General features: G+C 39.6%; 1 protein-coding gene across 3 annotated transcripts in view; it reads left to right on the forward strand.

The window, feature by feature from the left end:
* The first annotated feature begins 387 nt into the window (after positions 1-387).
* Positions 388-19,104, forward strand: part of tiam1a (TIAM Rac1 associated GEF 1a) — a 49,580-nt gene continuing 30,863 nt past the window's right edge. The window contains exons 1-4 of one of the 3 annotated variants that reach the window (XM_060895338.1): positions 389-668; positions 9,940-10,074; positions 16,981-17,056; positions 17,744-18,641. In XM_060895338.1, the coding sequence (XP_060751321.1) occupies positions 17,754-18,641 (888 nt within the window). In that variant the 5' untranslated portion in view covers positions 389-668; positions 9,940-10,074; positions 16,981-17,056; positions 17,744-17,753. Of the gene's footprint in view, positions 669-9,939; positions 10,075-16,980; positions 17,057-17,743; positions 18,642-19,104 lie in introns of all 3 variants that reach the window. The other 2 variants (XM_060895339.1, XM_060895337.1) reach the window with 2 other exon arrangements.

The raw sequence follows: 19,104 nt of genomic DNA on the forward strand, positions 1-19,104 counted from the left end.
TAAGAAAGCAGCTTCATGATAATGTGATCAGCTTTGCTTAAGGATATCTCTTTACTTACTTTTAATGCAGCATGAAAAAAAGGGCGGTCTTTTAAAAGAGGCAGCCATCCATGAACTGGGTCTAGTGTGAGTGTGTGCCTTTTCCTGGAAGTACCCTCTGATATAGAGCTTTAGTGCCTAGTTTTCTTTAGAAAGTTCTCTTGTTACTTCAGTGGAAAAGAAAATTTAAAAATGCAAACTTTAGTCTGTGGGAGTCACGTGACCCAGAGGCAAAGTGCCAGACTGCATGCTGGCAACCGATTCTCGATCCAGAGGAGGTGAGACTGGAGAAGGGGAGTGAAAGAGGGAGAGAGAGAGAAGGAGGGGGTGGAGAGAGGAGGGTGGAGCAAGAGAACAAGTGAGTGAGTGAGTTAGAGAGAGGGAAACACACACACACACACACCCTCCACACACCAGCTCTTACCGGATAGACTACTCTACTCCTCACATGGCTGTGTAACAACAGTAACACAGTGGAGATAGAAAAAGAGAAATAGCAGGAGGAATGTCAGCTCATGGTGGACTCTACTGCTTTACCTGTACAGCTGGGGATCTAGACCTGCAGTTCTTTCTTTCATAAAAGAGGAGAGTCTGAGACCAGAGGAGCTGCATTTCTTGGACTTTTAGAGGTACACAAAGTCATATGTGGATTTTTAATAGTCTGCATAGTCTTTTAGTGATTCTTTGCTCTCTTTTATACTCATACCTTTTTTTGTTGTTGTATCTATTACTATTGTGTGTGTGTGTTGTTCTGCTGTGTGTGTGTGTATACAAAACATTTGGTTATTTTAAAACCACAGTTTCACATTGTTCTTGACGCTTCCTTACAAGTGATTGCTACCTTTGCTGGACAACTGGTGTCTTTGTGTGTGTGTGTGTGTGTGTGTGTGTGTGTGTGTGTGTGTGTTGTGTGTGGCCAGCATTGTTTTGGGTGGAGATGCAGTTCTTTGAACCAAAGTGCCTTGTGGTCGTAAAGCCCCTGCCACCAGACTGAGGTGTTAGAGATGAGTAGGGGGGAGCACACTCATCTTTCTCTTTCTTGTGTGCATGCTCTTTGATTCTGTGAGTGTGCAGTCAATATGTGGAATCCTTGGAGTGAAATCCATCTTCTGTCACACACACTTCCACACTTACTTTTTATATTGCATTGTAAGAGAGTGACTGGTCTCCTGAGCATGTACTGGAAGTGCTGTGTTTATCTGAACCTGTCAAAACTGGAGCCGTCCCAGAACTCAGAGAGTGTGCTGCATCATTTCACAATCTTGGCTATATCTTGGTTTGATGTCTCAGCTGTGCTCTGCTCTGACCTTCAGTGTGTGTGGGACTCATTTTTTTTCTCAAAGTAAAGTCGATAAAAAGGCCTTTCCGTATTTTACAGACTGTTTTGAACTTTGAAAAGAGTTAAAAAGAGAGTGGATGAAAGAGGAAGATGAGATGATGTTAAAGGAAGTCAAAGTGGAAGGGAGTGAGAAGGAAACGGGAAGACGACAGAGGCAAAGATCAGGAAGGAAATAAAAACAGAGAGTAAGTGGTGGGAATAGAAGACAGGGGTCATAAGATGAAGAATGTGTGAACGTAGAGAGACAGAGAGAGAGACATTGCTATGCTCTTGCTGAGGTCAGGAGGTCGCTGATGTATGTCTCGGCTGTGCAGCGTCACTGCAGTCATCCAACACACAGAGGGGGAAAAAAGGGACATTTGATTTCAGTGATATTTTGATATTTTCCTTTTGATCCTAATACAACTTACGAATGACAATCGAAGGAAGTCCCTGACCACTACAATCAACACTGTAGTGCTTATTACAGCGATGTTTATGACTAATATGCTGTCATTTAATTGTCTTTAAACACCCATTATAAAGCCATTTGAAGTGCAAAGTATGAAGAAAAGCAAATGAGGTAGACAGAGATGGGGGTGTGGGGTGTGTGTGTGTGTGTGTGTGTGTGTGTGTGTGTGTGGAAGACGACTATAAAGACACAAAAGAGAGAAAGAAACACAGAAAGTGTGCCAAGGCTTTTTAATATAGTGCATTCTGAAACAGGGAGTGTGAAGGAAAACAAGAATGCGTGAGAGATACAAAGAGTGATAGAAAGAATGATAGGAGAAAGAAACTGACTTGCTCCTAGACTTTAAACATGTTCTGTCTCACACTCTACTTCTGAATGGAATTGCTTAGTGTGCAGTGTGGTGGAGGAGAGCCAACCCAAACAAAGACCTGCTGCCTCTCCTCCACTCCACACTGAGGAGAGTTAAGAGACAATGAGCCACGATTTCTGTGTGTGTGTGCGTGTGTGTGTGCGTGTGTTTGAGTGAAAGAGAGAAAACCTGTGTGTGTACATGCCTGTATGTACTGCTGACTCTGGTTTTAGTGGTTGGCTGTGTTTGAGTAGCTGCTTTTAGAAAGTGTCTGCTCTTTATCACACTCCAGTTGCCCTGGTGTTGTGACACACACACATACATTTGGCTTACTATTCTTGTAGGGACCTTCTATTAAAATAATTACTGATGCAGATAATTGATGCCATACAACATATAAAATTTTACCTAACCTTAACCTAAATAAGCACTTTTAGGTGTCAGTTTTTTAAATTGTTTTGTTTTATTTTACTATTAGTGTTTAATTTAATCTATTTATTTAAAAAAATGTTTCCATAGACAACTATTCTCACAAGGTCAAAACTATCATCTTGTTGTGACTTTCAGTCCCTAAAAAAGATATAAAAACTTGCCCACACACACACACACATGCTATAGAGAGAAGATTACACTCAGCAAGCAGCCTCCTTCCATCCCAAACGGTTGGTGTTATCTGCTCTTTTCTATCACAGTCACAACTCGTTTTGGCTCAGTCTGGATGTCTGTCTTGGTGATTTAAACACAATTTCTTCAAATATAGATTATGTGGAGAATTTGGTTGTATTTTTTCAGAATCGTCCCTGTGACTTGCAAAACAATAAGTAAAAATGTTGACGTTAGGTTCAATAGATTTTTAGCTGATTTTTTTCCTGACAGACTGGAAAATATTGGATGCTTACCGACCATTAAACACTTAAAGGGGATGGAGTGTATAGTGTGAAAGAATAAATGAAATTTTTGGATATGTGGTTCTCCCTGTGATGTAACACACTTAAACTAGAAGAACTAAAAGATATATGCTTATTGGGTTGAGTTTAGGGTTAAGTATATCATTATCGAGCTGCTGTAATACACAGGTCACTGGAAATACCCTTCAAATGTAGCAGTGTTTGTTGTGAAACATGGAGGCTGTGCTCTGAGTGCACAGGAACCCTGAAGCGACTTTACTACAGCTTTCTGCCCCAATGGAGAAGGGAAGATGGGTACATCAGGGTACAAGGTGGGGGTGGAGAGTGGTTGTGGAAGCATGTGAATGTAGGTGTTTGTGTGTATGAGGGGGTTGGATGCTGCTTAAATGGGTCGTAGCATTTCCAGAACATGTCTAAAGCACACCTTAATGAAGTCAATAAGAGACCATGCCACATTTGTATGAGTGTGTATAGTGACCTAGTTTTTCACACTGCTTTTTTGCCACAGTTATAACTAAAAAGTGACGTGACATACGGCTAAGTATCGTGTTGATACTTGTATTCATAGATTAAAAATACTATATATTAAAAAAAAAATTACATGTTGCATTCAAATGAAATCAATAACACAACGCTTGTGTTATCTTGTTCAAATTTCCTCCTTCGTCCTTTATCAGCTCCATGAATGAATGAGCTGCACGTGTTATGGGCTTCCTGACCTCCCCTGCTGCTTCCTCCTCTCTTAAGCTAATGTGTGTCTTCCTAATGCGCCGTGTCCCCCCGCCTCAGTATTAGCATAGGAGTGTATAGCTGTTTAAGCAAAATCGCCCAGAGGGGGGAGCAGGAGGAGACACAGAGGAGGGGGTTTGGGGTCTGGTGAGACGTTTTCTGGGTGAAAGAATCTGACATTTGAAAAAAGGCCTACAAATTTGTTTTTTCATCCTTTTCATCCCGCGATGTATAACTAATGTTCACTCTCTCTGCATCTTTTTACTCCTCTGTGTTTCACTTTTTCTTCTTCTTCATCTTCTTCTTCTCATTCTTTACATGCTTTGAGAGAAGACATGTGCAGTGTGAAGTGCATATCTTTCCAAAGGAACAGTAAAAACATCTTGAAAATTTTGTTGTTTTTTTGTGTGTTTGTGTGTGTGTCTGTGTTATTCTTCCACCAGCATCAGTGTAATGCCATTTGTCTGGTTTTACTGGCTGCATGCCAACATTTCAGATTCATTATGAAACTGTTTTAGGTAAATGGACACACACACACACACACACACACAAACCACTCAGACACTGTAAATGAGCTGTAAATGAACCAATATAATGGCTTGGATTAGTGCATTCCTGAATAGTCCTACATTGGCCCAAACAGAGAGTGTAGCCAATTCTTCTGTCTTCAGCAGAATCACCTTTGCATTTCACACCTACACACAGTGGGTGACAGTGACTAGTTTCAGTATGTTTGTCACGGTGAAGACAATAAAAGTGGGTATTAACATTTGTTCCTTTGTCCTATTTGGCTGTTTTGCTGCAACAGTTCCAGATTTTGGGTGCCAACACTTTTGCTACATTGTGTATTGAAACTAAAACAATTTCTGGACTTTTCTGGTGACTAACCATTTGGCGACCTGATTAAAAAAAACATTAGCTTAAAAAAACTCTTTGTATAGCTCTTTTAATGATGTATGTTGTCACAAAGCAGCTATATCAATTCAGGATATACATTTTAAATGTTTCAATTTATCCCTAATGAGGAAGCCAGAGGTGATGGTGACAAGATAAAACTCCCTGAGATGATATGAGGTAGAAACCTCGAGAGTAACCAGAGAAAAAAAAAAGGAACTTACTGTGGGTGACACCAGATAGTGCGATTATAAATAATAATTCTTTTAATAACTGTATGGTCAGTAGTGCAGTTATTAGGTGTGCAGTACCAGGAAATTATTCACTGTTGCACTTGCGGTACTAAAGCTGTCATAGCATATTCCGAGAAAAACTGTTATAATCAAAAGTCCAAAGCCATCTTCATGGTTTCAGGGTGACATAATCTACAGTAAGCTCATGTATCTTTGGGTTGTCTATGCATGGTCATCCTCAACATTTAGTCCACAGGTCTTTAACAGTTATTACTTAATAACCCTCATTACGTAATAAATTGCAAAATACTGTTCTCAGATCAACAATTGCTTCATTTTTCTCACACCCTCTTGTAACTGACTCAGTGCATTAGCAATGACCAGCTTGTTAGAGGAGCTCACAAACCCATGGGCCATTCTCTTACTTGTTATAGATGCTATATCAGTTTGGTGACAGAGGTCAAAGGATGAAATGACACTCACAGGCGGCACACAGAAGAGAGAAACTGAGTCTATAAGTGTGTGTGTACAGAGGGAAGAGTGTTGATGAGGTTCTTTTCCACTTGGCTGCCTCACTGTAGTGTGAAATGATCAGCCCAAGAGTAAAATGTATTTAACCCACTCACACACGAGTGTTTCTGTGAACAAGCAGCTTCTTTTGTGTACATTTATTTCAGTAAAGAGATCAGATCGTTCAATGGAAAAGTCCAAGATGGCAGCCGCTTGACTTCTCAGCCTACATGTTTTGAGGCAGTCTTATTGTTTGTGTCCCTGCACTGCTTTTTTTTGCATTTCTTCCCCCTTTGGGCTGGAACCTGCTGACAGAGGAGATCCTTTGTGTGATCTTGCACTGGAACTTGACACAAACCCCCCACAGCACTAGGACTGCAGTGTGTCTGTCACACGTGCCTTGCAGTCAGGCTACCTGATTACACGTTTCAATAAAATCGCCATTCTGCTACCTGAGCCAAGAGGCAGGAAGTCATGAAAGCCACCGAGGCCCATGTTTTTTTTTTTGTTTTTTTTTAAGAATTTGAAATGGACTTCTCCTTATACCTTTTATGCAAACTACAAAGTACAAGTCTCCTCTCTTATTGTAAATGATTATAACTATCTAATGCAGGATAATTCAGAAATGTTCAGCAGGTATAGCATTTGCAGAAGCGGCTTATAATTTTCCTAAATCTAATACTTTGGCTTTTACTAACATCATTAAATCATGGGTTTAGAGAACGTTGCTGGAACGTTACAGGCTTCATATAAACTGCCAATATTTATTGAATTTTTTTTGCTAACATTCTCTGCTAGCTGTTTTTTCTTTGATCAACTTTACTCAAAACTCGAAGGACTTCCTGTTTCCTGAATGTTGAATAAGTCTCTTTTTTTACATAAAGTATAAATGTTCTTGCAACTCTTTTAGTTTTTGTAACATAACCCCTTCCCCCATATTGGATGAGAAAAAATTCTAAGAACATTGTGGAATTTCTAGAATGTTTCTAAAAATTTCTATTACACCCTCACAGCACAGACAAGCCTTCTCAGAAACTGTTAAATAAATGATAAAACTTTTTGCTAATGTTCTCTGTTAGCGGAACAACTTTACCAGTAAACCAATAAGACAGAATTTCTCCTGACTGTACTGTATATATGTTTTAGTGCGGGTTGCTAAAAAGAGTGCTGTTAATTTGTTTATGAAAAGCAACAGTGTGTGCATTGTGTGTTTGTGGCCGAAACATGCTCGATCACAGTGCCTGCTGTGGGTAAGAGGTAAGAGATGGGAGTGGTGTGTATGTGCTCAATGATGTGTAGAATTCATGGTTATATATAGATGTGTGAGTGTGATCTGCTGGGGCTCGGAGTAAGCTAGTCGTTTCAATAACGTTGTTAGAAATTGTATATTTACGTCATTGGAGATGTTTATATACCAGCAATAGTACAATTTTAATACTGTATACAGGGTTTTACTCAAACACACACATAGATAAACAGATAAGCCAGCTTGTTGTCTCCGTTTCAATGAAGTGCGATGTTAGGATGAGTCTATTGTGATTCAAATGTAAATGTAGCTCTTAATACAAAATGAGCACAAAAGCAAAAACCACAGTGACTGACTGCTTAACAGGTAATGTTTGTAAGTGTGGGTCATAAAAGGCCTCCAACGATGGCTGTTACTATTTTAGAAAAGGTCGCACGGTCTTTTAACCACAGCAGCGTAGATTATGGAGACAATGTTGTACAGAATCTACTCTTCTAACTTCTGAACTCTTTATAATTTTCTTTGAAAATTTGACCATCTTCAGGAGCATTTGGTGTGTGTGTGTGTGTGTGAGTTCATTGTTTGTGTGTGACATTCTGATGTTCTCCAGGGCCAAAACAAAAGCTGCAGTCTTACACCTCCCTCTCCGCCTTTTCCTCTCCTTTCTTCTTTTCTACACACACTTTGTTTGCCGACAGTGGATGTTGACCCAGGTGCAGCAGGACAGGAGAACCCTCATTCCGCCTCTTTAAAATGGTCCCTCTAAACCCCCCTGCCCACCTCCCGTCTTGTCTGGTCTTGCCAGGGCTTGTATGAACACCGACCCATCAGCTGAGGGAATTTCTAAGAACTAGCCTCAGGTGTATTAGGTGTGTCCATGTGAACATCTCCCCCTCGCTCTCTTTCTGTCATACTAAATACCTGTCCTGTGCACAAGAGCCTAGTAGCAAAAAACAGTTCAGAAGCTACTACAGTGTGTACAAAAGCACTGGCTAAGTGCCATTTACAAAAACTAGCAGATTCTAGTTTACATGTTCATGATGGTTACATGCACAAGTGGAAGAAGAAACATACACAGGTATTATGTGTGGAATTTTGTCATTGAAGGCATTGAGCAAGGATCTAAGCTTCTCCTCCACATTGTTTCTTCTCTTGATTCACAGCTTCAGAACCTTGAGTTTGATCCTTTAAATTGTTAAATGTAGAGATATTATCCAGGTCATACTGCTGCAATATTCCCAGCATAACTAGTGTATTGAAACAAAAAGTGCTGAATGAGCCACACTCTTTAGCAACTGACCAGTGTTTTTTTTAATTTTTTTTTTATTTTTTTATTTTTTTTTTATTACATACCCAGAAAGAAGAACACTTTTCTAAATAGTATTTAGTAGTAGTATCTAAAGAGTATTGTTTAGAAATTTTATACTTCTTCTATCACATAGCATGATATTTTTGTTTGGTTGGAGGAAGGTTTCTCATTTATCTGCTACTAAATCAGTATTTCATAATTGTCTCTTCTATCTAAATTTGTATTTGAACTAAACAGAAAAAAACATCCTCAAATGAGGTCTCTGCAACACATGTAGCTTTCGCACCATTTTGTTGCCACCATTTGGTCTGAACAACATACAAAATATTCAGTACCTTCTGTTTACCACACCACCCAACATGATATTTGATGGATATCTTGCAAAGAGCCTTTTATGATTCTAAAAATGTTGAGCTGAGTCAATTCTCAGAACCTGAAGCATAATTATTTAGCGACAGCTTGCTTTAGCAAGTAACTGCATGTTTGTCTGCTAAAAGTGAGGCATCTGTTAAAAGTAGACTAACATAGAATTAGACAATTCAACAACATAAAATGAGAGGAAACCTGTGCACAGTTAGTAGCTTTCTATTTTTCTTTATCACTCGCTGTGCAGTATTTTCTTTGTGTTTAATTCAAGAAAGCTTTACTCATGTTGTCATTACATGACTACCTACACAACCTGCAGACTTGCAGAAAACTTTTAAAAAGCTAGCCCTCTTTCCTCTCGCTAATTCTATTTCTATTCAGGGAGCTGCAGTGTGCTGAGTAAACACTCATAATGGCAGGTGATTAAGCCTCTGTGTTTGCGTGTTTCCCACTCATGGTCTCTACCACTCTGCTGAAAACCAGTTCCATCTCGCTGCAGTTTCTCTTGTAGCATTTAGCAAAGCTTGTGCTCCTAGAATGAGAGTGTTTGTATTTCGTCTGTGTGGTGTGTTAGACATGGTGCCTAACCTGGCCATCAGGATTATAAATGGGATAAAAAAAGCCGTAAAAAGATGAATGTATTAAAACTAGAATCTCAGTTCTGTTCCATTCATTCATTTATTAAACCAGTCAGACAGCTTCTAGAGTCTCAGACTGCATCTCTATGTTTGATTGTGTATCTGTGTGTGTGTGTGTGTGTTTGCATGTGCGTATGTGTCTTAGGCTGCAGGGCTTTGTTCAGGCGTGTCAGTGGGAGAGTGTTAATGATAAGTTCTCTTAGCCAAACTCCTTCTCTCTGAACAGCCGAAGGGGCCATCTGTGCTCCCCCCAAATACCCCCAACCCTCTTCTTTTCCTCTTCTCCTGCATGTCATCACTCCATCACTGTACAATCCCCTCTGCTCTCTAAAACAGCGGACAGAAATTAGCCCCATTTTCACACCATCCCTGCCTATTAACCACCATCTAGTCATGAGTGTGTGTGTGGGTGTCTATGTGTGTCTGTGTGTAGACGATTTTTAAACAGGTATTTTCAGTGCTTTCAAGGCAGCTATCCACAGGTCAGGTATTGAAATAGATTAAGCCACTGTTGCAGTGACATGCAGCAGAGATAAATCACAATTCATATTAACATGCAGATCATTCAATGTTTACTTGTCTACCAATTTAACCCCAGCTTTGACTGAGGGATGGAATTTTTACTGATTAATTAATTACTACTGAATTACTGAAGAAATGTGATTAAGTACTCTATTAAGTACTGCAACAGCATAGTGTGTATAAGCATTAGCCTTGCACAATTATAATGTATTGTTCTGTATGTAATCTGTATGTAAATTCACTAAGTGTGATTTTGAGCTTGAGTCAGAAGGTTAATTGGCTAATATAAATTTGAATATTTTATATAAATTGCCTATAGGTTTTAATGAGTGCATGTGTGTATGGTGTATGTGTGTGTGCGCGTGTGTGTGTGTGTGTGTGTGTGTGTGTGTGTGTGTGTGTTTAGTATGAGCACTGAGGGAGCAGGAAACTGTACAGTGTAATCTCAGGTAAAGCCAGGACTGAAGAGATGAACTGATGAGTCGGACTTTGAACAGCCTGCGGTTAAACCCTAAACCTTCAAAAAGAATATAAATCAGAGGTACTATATAAGACCAGTCTACAGTGCTGATTTCTGTGACTTTGGGTAGAAGGTAGAATTTAGATTAAAAATACTTTTTATACTGAATGTTTCTAGTACACAGGATTTTAACATGACTAATCAGTGCAAGTATATTTTATATACCATTTTTTGACCCATGCACATATACAATATATTGCTAACAACTGACAGGAAAAAATAATCCATAGATCCATTTATTCACTAATTCATTTGTTCAATTAATGTCAGGTCTGTGGATCAGGCACCACAGAGCCACAATACATACAGAAAGGGTTGCCAGTCACTCACAGGGCATGCACACACACGTTCACACACTCATTTACACACAATTAGCATAGCCATTCCACTGATTTGCATGTTTTTTGGAGGTGGGAGGAAACTGGAGAAGTTGAAGGAAATACACAGTAACCTGAGCTCAGGATGTGAGCCAGTAATTTATATTAATCCTGGTAAGATTTGATGCAGATGGCTGCTATTTACGTCATCAGATATTAATTAAGAGGTCAGTGAGAGTGTACGAGAGCAGACATGGCTTTGAAGCAGTACATGTTAGAAATGTGTCAAAACAAGTTTACTACATATGCGACTCATTTTTTAGTACTATGCATCTTGATTATACAGCATAGCCCTTAGCAATCTTTAATGGTAGAAACTATTGTGGTACCTCTTGTGGTATATACACTCAGCAAAACCCCCCAGTGTTTATTAAAGCTTCAATGAAACTTTGTAATACTGGGGATTTCTCTGTGTATACATCAGTATTGCATGTGTAGTTTTTTAGTCCGTTGAGTTTCCTCTTTAGCATGTGTAGGTTTTACTCCTCTGGGATTCCTTCTCTGCCTTTCTAAGCTGGGATGTTATCTACATAAGCTGATCTTACACACACTTACCACCTAGCTCGTTCAGATACACTTCAATCATTTCCTTTTGAATCAAGAAGGAAATGTTTTGGTTGCATTGTGGTACACATGTCTGTTACAAGGCAATGCAGCTTAAAAATTCATCAGAACCACCACTGATAGGCTTCTTGTGAATAAGCCAAGACTCTCTCTCTCTCTCTCTCTCTCTCTCTGACCCAACTTCCCTTCCTCAGCCCCCTCTTGTCTTGTCAGCTTTGGGATTATAGCTCCTCTCATCCATACACTAAGCTTTGCAAAGAACAATGACTCTTCTTACTCCTCCCAACTCTATGGCTTTTCTCCCCAAGCTGGGAATCTGATGAGGAATGTGGGAAGTGGAGACCTGACCTGAAGGCTCTAGGTGTAGCAGAGATTTAGATGTGAAAACATAATTTACTCCCAGTTAGTAGTTTTCTGATATCACAGTTTCGAGTTTTCATTGTTTTTTCAGAAGCATTGTTAATGAAAAAGAGCTTGACATTTTTTTTACTTTTTCACATTGCTTTTTCATGGTGCACCATCATTCCCTCACTGCAGCGCTAATTGTGAGCTGTTGTGGCCTAAGAGAGAAAGAGCAGAACATTAGTGTGAGTTATCTCACCAATGTTATTTGAGATGCCAGAGAAGGGCATTGATGTTGCGTATATACAGCACTGATAAGATCAGCTCTGTGGGTGTTCTGTTATTTTCATGTTAATCCTGTCAACAAGGTTAAATGCAAAAATAAACGCTCTCAGACCTGTTTGGCTTTCACCTACCGTGTTTTTCCAAAAACTCTATGAGCACACTGTTTATATTACAACGTTTTTCAGTTATAATGTTTAACAGCTGGGATTATGAATTTATAATGTGAATTTGTAAAGCAGGTGACTGAGAGAGGGAGAGGCCAGGAGAGCAGGAGAGAAAAAACTTGCTTGCTCCTGTTGGGACAGGTTTGAAAGGGTAGCTGCGCCTATTTGGATTTTATAGAACAAAAGAAAATGTGCTGTCACAAACACGGCACAGAGGGAAGACATTAGAACACAAGCATTAAAACATTAAAACCTGATACCTGTGAGCTCTGAGGGTATGTGTGTGTGCAGAAGAGGTGAAATGATAAATGTTGTTTGGGGGGATTTTAGTAGGTGCAGTTGGCATGCACCTCTTTTGGGGGTCTTCCATGCAGAAAACTAGGCTAAACAAAGCATATAATGTTTGGGGGTTTGGAAAAAAGAAAAATTATATAGCATTAATTTTTTCACGCCTTGGTATGGTAGGTTTTCAGGTGATTTGCAGGGGATTTCCTTTGTCTTATTGTTTCTCATGACAGCACTGAATGTGGATGCTGCACATGAAAGGGTTAAATGATTCTAATCATTGCTTTAATGTGCAATTCAGCAAAATAATAGAAAAAAAATCTATGTTGCAGTTCCAGTTTTGTGCTTTGTAATACCAATACAACGGATGCATATTTTTTCATTTCAACAACTGAATTGTTTTTCAGAACTGGATTACTGCTGTCTAAATGAACCCAAACAAAGGAAAGCAGATTAGATTTACCTGAACATCTATGAAATAATAAAAAATATGCACGGCTGGTCGTGAGATTGATTAAGAGACAGTGTGTGTGCATGTTCTTTAATGACTCAGCACAATAACAAACAGCCTTGCGTGTCCTGATTGGGTTCATTACTTTGTCTCTGCTCTGTCACTAAATGTACAGACACTGAATTACAGACTCCAGCTGAGAGAACAATAGAACACTCTCTCTCTCTCTCTCTCTCTCTCTCTCTCTCTCTCTCTCTCTCTCTCTGTCTGTCTGTCTGTCTTCCCCCTGTTCTCCCTTTCTTCTCTACCACTGGGCTTCAGGGAGTTCTCTAACCCCACTCATTGCCCCGGGCCTTAAGCGAAGCAGCCCAAAACGAAAGACTAAGCACTCAACTAACTAGAACTGAAGTAGAAGTGGGAATATGCAGTTCCATCCTCATCTTCATCTTCCCCCACAGCAATTCTTCCTCTTTCAGTTCAGAATGTTTTTCTCTGCATCCTTTCTCATTTCATCACTTCTCTCCATACATACTCATCACTTCAAGCCGGCTCTTCTAGACGAAAAAAGGAAGGATTATAATAACTGTGAGTTTGCAGCTTTCCCCCGGCTGCTTAGAAACCTGTCTGAATGATTCATATCCAGGGCTGTTGCTAATTCGTTTATTTCAGTGCAGTTAAATGTGAAGCAACTGTGTACAGGATGTTAGGGAACATTTAGAGAAGTGTACTGAAGAGTTGCTATTTTTGGTTAAGGTCCGTATTGATCTAAGGTTGTAGCTGGAGTGTAGTGCTACCATGAGGAGGAATGAAGAGCTGGAGGGAAACATTGACCTCCACTCGAGTTAGGGGGCAGGGATGACCTCCTCTCAAACCCCCTCTACATTACTCCACAGGAGTCTATTCTTCTCACAAAATATGCCATCAGATACGGGGGAGGGGCTGCTGGAGTCATTCATTTCCATTATCCCATTATCCTGTGCTCTTTCTCTTCTCTAGAGTCTGACGGCTGAATTTTGAGTTAGGTGATCATCATGTTCCTTTGAAATGGAGCTAGAGAAAGGAAGGGGGATGCAAAGGCTTTGCATAAACAACAAATGACTTGTTACTGATGATGCATTTTCTAATTAGAAATGTGTTATGTTTTTTTATCTCCCTGTTACATAATGATGGTTTGGGTGGATTCAGATTTGCTCTTCCTTGATAGGAAGGAAAGGGTGCAGATTCAGTATGTGATGACTTACATTAGAGCTCTATTGCATTTCTGTATGTAGGAGGTGGTAATGTGTGTGTGTGTGTGTGTGTGTGTGTGTGTGTTAATAACAGGCTTCAGATCAGAACATCCTACACAGTAAGGAGGAGATAGGCCTCCTACTAAGTGCCTGTGATTCAAGTTTCACAAAGTTATGCATGTAGGCTTGCAGGAAAGGTAGCAGACATGGCAAGCTGTGATGAAAACATGAACATGGACCTACCTTTTCTCTCCTCTGTCTTTCTACCTCTCTTTTCTTTTTAACTCTCTCCTTGTTTCTGTGCTCAGTTGACACACTGGCCCCATTCAGACTTGATAATAGCATCCGTCTCGGATGATCAGATCACAAATGGACAGCACTAAATACAGGTCTCAACAGAGTCGAATGTGTCTTGTGATCCAGTCACTCAGGGATTATTCAGACCTGTACTTAGCGCTGTCCACTTTTGATCCGATCGTCTAAGACAGATAACCGCTCACACCAGCTTTTCATGGGTCATGAATGAACGTTTTCAGTGAGCACTTTTAACAATCAGTCATCCAATGATATTTCAAAACCATTGTCCAAAGTGCCAGCCATTTCAAAACACAAACTTAAATGGAATGTTTCATTTTAACCATTTGATGTCATTTCATAATTAAATAGTTTGTGCTCATATGGATCGATAAAAGCTTTGCTCCTACTGTACTTTTTTGCCAACAGTAGGAAGATGTGTGCGTATGCGGAGACTTTGCATGACTGGTATGGACATTTATTTTGTTTTAATACCTTTTTTGTTACTGTGGATATTGTGCTACTATATATAGGTCCATGCCTGTAGAAAAGCAGCTTATATGGAAAAAGAACTATAATAGTTTTTGGAGCTACAACAACTGAAATCTGCTCTGCTTCCTGAAATGGTTCTTCGGATTCTGGAAAATTTGATAGTAGATTGTTGTTGTTGTTCTTGTTGTTGATTATAATGATGATGATGATTGTACATTTTTCACAGTCGCATATTTTACTGGTCTGTAATTCCAAAAACCTTAGTTCCTTGGCATACTGAATATCACTGATTGTAGTAGTTTCGGCTAACAATAATAAGCAGATTTCTTTGTATTGTTTTTGTCACTACTCCTTTAATGATCTGTTTGAGATTCGGTGAGACTCTCTGGCAGAATAGTGCGATTTATAACAGGTTTTTGTTGTTTAATCACACCAGAAGGACACATCAGCCTAAGACACTAATGAAACAGTGAGAGAAATATTTAATGACATTATTGTAGGAATAAAGCTGTGAATAACTTTTCTTTTCATTTAAATCCTTTAAGAAAGGCCTTCTGATTCCTGCCCACATCGAATTAGATTAGTGAATAAAGATAAACTATTGAGATAAGGAAATGAAAAATGGGGCTGGGTTTGTGATAGGGTATTATGCTTAAATATAATTATGAATTCCTGTGAAAATCATTCCAATCAAGAGTTATACTGGATTGGTGGATCACAGTTTAAGCCAGATGGAAAAAAATGTTTTAGTTTACAGTTTACAAAGGAATTCCTGTGACAAATTACCACGATGATCAGTCTGTCTGTTTCCCCTCTGAGATCTAGTCGAGATCTTCATCTTTTGTGGAGAAGATTCCATTCCACCAGCTGTTGTGACAGATGAGGAAAGACAGTAGGAAATGGAAGAGCTGTAGGGGAAATGACACAGGGGTGATGAAAGGAGAGGAGGTTGGAAAAAGAAGAGTAAAGTGCAGCCGGGGAAAGAAAAAGGGGCCAAATCAAGTTCGTGAAAGGCTACAGCAGGGTTGACTGCTAAAGTGCATGGTAGACATACGCACACACACACACACACACACACAGAGAGAGAGAGAGAGAGAGAGAGGACACACTGTAGAACAACTGGCTGAAGCACAGCATCTAATGGCACCACACGCTACCGTTCTCTGTGATTACAGTTAGTGACAGCAGAATAGAACATGATCCAGACAACTTTCTGCTTCATCCCATTGCACCAAACACACACATTGCTTCCGTGGGAAACAATGAGTATCCCATTGAGAGTACATTCTGAAATAAACACACAAAACTCTGCTACTTACTTCTCTCTGTTCTTTGTTCACAGCCTGATTTTTAGTTGATCAAATTTTATATGCTGAAAAATTAGTGTTGCATAATGAGATATATAAACAGTCCATAAACTGTTCCAATAAAAACAGCAATACTACACTGATATATGATAGACATATAAAAAGTCTGTTAGTTAATTGTGTCCTAGTTTCATATAATCTTTCAGACTATCAAATGAGCTTGAGAATACATGTCTGAGGCCAGCAGGTGGTCCAATGTGTATTCCAGGATCCCACACTCAAACGTTATAGCCAGGTACCCCTTTAGCTAAAAGGAATTCCACAACACTTCAATCCCTTGAGATGAATGTTCTACAATTATTTATATATAGCCTCTAAGTGTCTGTAGAATTTACACAGCATAGTGAAGAACAAAACATTCCAGTGAGAGGTTAGAAGGAAACTCTATAGGCCGCTGTGCATGAAAATCCTAGGAGATTTGAAAGTTTCCCTCATGTTTAATGTAAACATTAACTGAAGCTCTTGCCATGTATGTGTACAGTTATAACATTACAGTGCAACATGGTTAAGTGGATAATTGCACATTGAAAAAATAAAAAAGCAGGTATACAGGAGTTCTTAATAAAGTGTCTGGTGGGTGTATATGGACTCGTATTTTGTGTAATATAGGTATATCTGAGTATATGTATAGCTTTGGCTATTTTTAAGCTTCTGATTGATTGTATGCTGCACCTTCCTGCAAACATGCCATTGACCTCTTGTTTGTTATTATTCTATCAAAAGGAGCTCTCTCTCTCTCTCTCTCTCTCTCTCTCTTTCTTTCTCAGGCTTGGATAAGAGGAAATTAGGTCATGCTTGTACTGAGAGAGATGTAATTGAGTTTTTTTTTTACTTTGGTACTGGAACTGGTCCACTATAATTCCTCAGGCATACAATTCTACACATGAATGATGTTCTTCTTACCAGTCAAATTAGGGGATTTGTGTGTGTGTGTTTGCTTCCAAATGTGTGGAGGTCATTTAACATTTCCCTAACTCATTTCTTGAGTATTATCCCCTTTTTAAAAAAAAAAAAAAAAAAAAAAGAAGAGAAAAGTAAGTTACAGTTTCTCACGTTGTTCCGTTTTTTTTTCCACAGGCTCTTTGCATGATTAAAGAAGCTCGGAAAGACCATGAGATGTGTGAACAGTGACATCCCTCTTTGAAGATGTCAGGTAAAGCAAGAACTCATATACAAAGAGATATAACACAGCCCCCAAAGATTTGTTATGGCTTTATTAATTGTTGTTAGTATTGTTATGATACAGAAGCTATTAAAGTATTAAAGTTAAAAACTGATGTACCAGTTCACAGCTTTAATATTAACGGCATTAAGCAACAATTAACTTTTATGTATGTTAATGAGAGCATTTGCATTTTAGAAGAAGAAGAAGAAGTAAAAGAAGCCTTTCTTTGTCACATATACATTACACAATACAGTAATATTTTGCATATCCTAGTTGGGCTTAGAGCACAAGGTCAGCCATGATAGGGTGCCCTTCGAGAAGATAGGGTTACACAACAGCTAGGTGTAGTAGGCTTTTTCTGGTGATTAAGATTCACACACACGCTCCAACTCTCTCTTATTGTATTGATGGTGAAACTTCTTTTGCCATTCACTTATATTTACCTTAGCAGGTGCTGTGTAAGTTTACATGATCTGAGAAACCATTCCCTTCTAATGCGGTGACAGTGACTTGCCTGTACATCATTTGTAACGTTATTAGAGGAATGTATAGTTTGCCGGCCAATCAGGTTTGAGAGCTTGATTTCTGGGAAAAGCACAGCTTTCATTACAACTGCAACAGTACGCTATGTTGTGGCAAAATTCTTAATTGCAACTTGCTTCTTGTCTGTCATAGATGCTAAACCATGGGAAATATAGAGAGCCAAAATGGAGACCAGAGCTTATACTTCGACGCTCAAAGCCATCTATCACGCAAACACATGTCACACTCACTCCGGATTTCCAATAAGCATTCACGCCACGCTTGCAACATTTCATCTGGTAAAGTTGAGCATCATGGTTCAGAAGCCAGCACCAGATCAAGCAGCACTCCCAGCATCCCTCAGTCGCTGAGTGAAAATTGCCTGGAGCCCTTTAATGAGACAGATGCTCTGAGTGGACACGAGTGGGAGGATCCGGTTGGCGTGAACCTGCGGCCCATATCTTTTCATGACCAGCCTGGTGAACCAAGTACCGCACCAGGCTCAGAGGACGGAGGGGAAACAGTGGTGGGTGATATACAGGATGATGATGGTCTCAATGAGACAGAAAAGACATATCTACAGAAGGTGAATGATCCACCTGGTGAAGGTGGAAGCTTCAAGAACAAGAAGCGCTCCAAATCAGCCGACATGTGGCGTGAAGACTCACTTGAGTGCTCGCTGTCCGACCTTAGCCAGGAACAGTTAACTAGCACAGAGGAGATCATCCACACCACTGAGCCTGAAAAAATAGTAAACAGCGAACATAAGGGTCACTCTGGTGAGAGGACCAATTCTTTAGATGATCTGTGCACAGAGAAGACAGCCACACACCGTGGCTCTAGGAATCGCTATAAGTACAGACGGGATAGCACAAGGATGGCAGCAGGGACGATAATCAATAGCATGCTGTCTCCAGATGAGGAAGAAGGAAGTGGTTATGGAGCATACACTCTGCCCTGCAGACGCTCACACTGCCTTTCTGAAGGTCCTCCCAGCCAACAGCGGACACTGTGCTCCAGCATGCATGGAAGGCGTGCACAGACTTCACATGTAAGTACACATAAATAATGAATACACATTGTTGTACAACAGTTACTCTCTTATTAAAAAGATACCAAAAATATTAACACAACTAGCAAGTGCAATTATCAAGGAATGTATGACTAGATTATATATGACTCCTCAGATTGTCATGATTATTGATCTCTGTTATCCTTAATATTGGTTCAGAAAAAGCATGAAAGGCCTCAAGCATTTTGTTCTAGAAATGATCTAGAAATAATGCGGTGCCCTTTGAATGTTTCATGCTATTGTGTTGGAAATAATATCCAGATTGTGGGATTTAAAGGATGTAAAGGGGTAAAAGGATGTTAAATGAAAAGATCCCAATAGCAATATTTTGCCTTCTACATATTTGCTTTACAGATATTTTGATGGTGTTTCATAGACCGTTTCATTACTAGTCAGGTTTTTAAGTGCCCTGTAAGTGTTTTCTGTAGTTCAAGGTGGCACT

Source organism: Tachysurus vachellii, chromosome 20 (assembly GCF_030014155.1).
Source record: "Tachysurus vachellii isolate PV-2020 chromosome 20, HZAU_Pvac_v1, whole genome shotgun sequence".
NCBI lineage: Eukaryota > Metazoa > Chordata > Actinopteri > Siluriformes > Bagridae > Tachysurus > Tachysurus vachellii.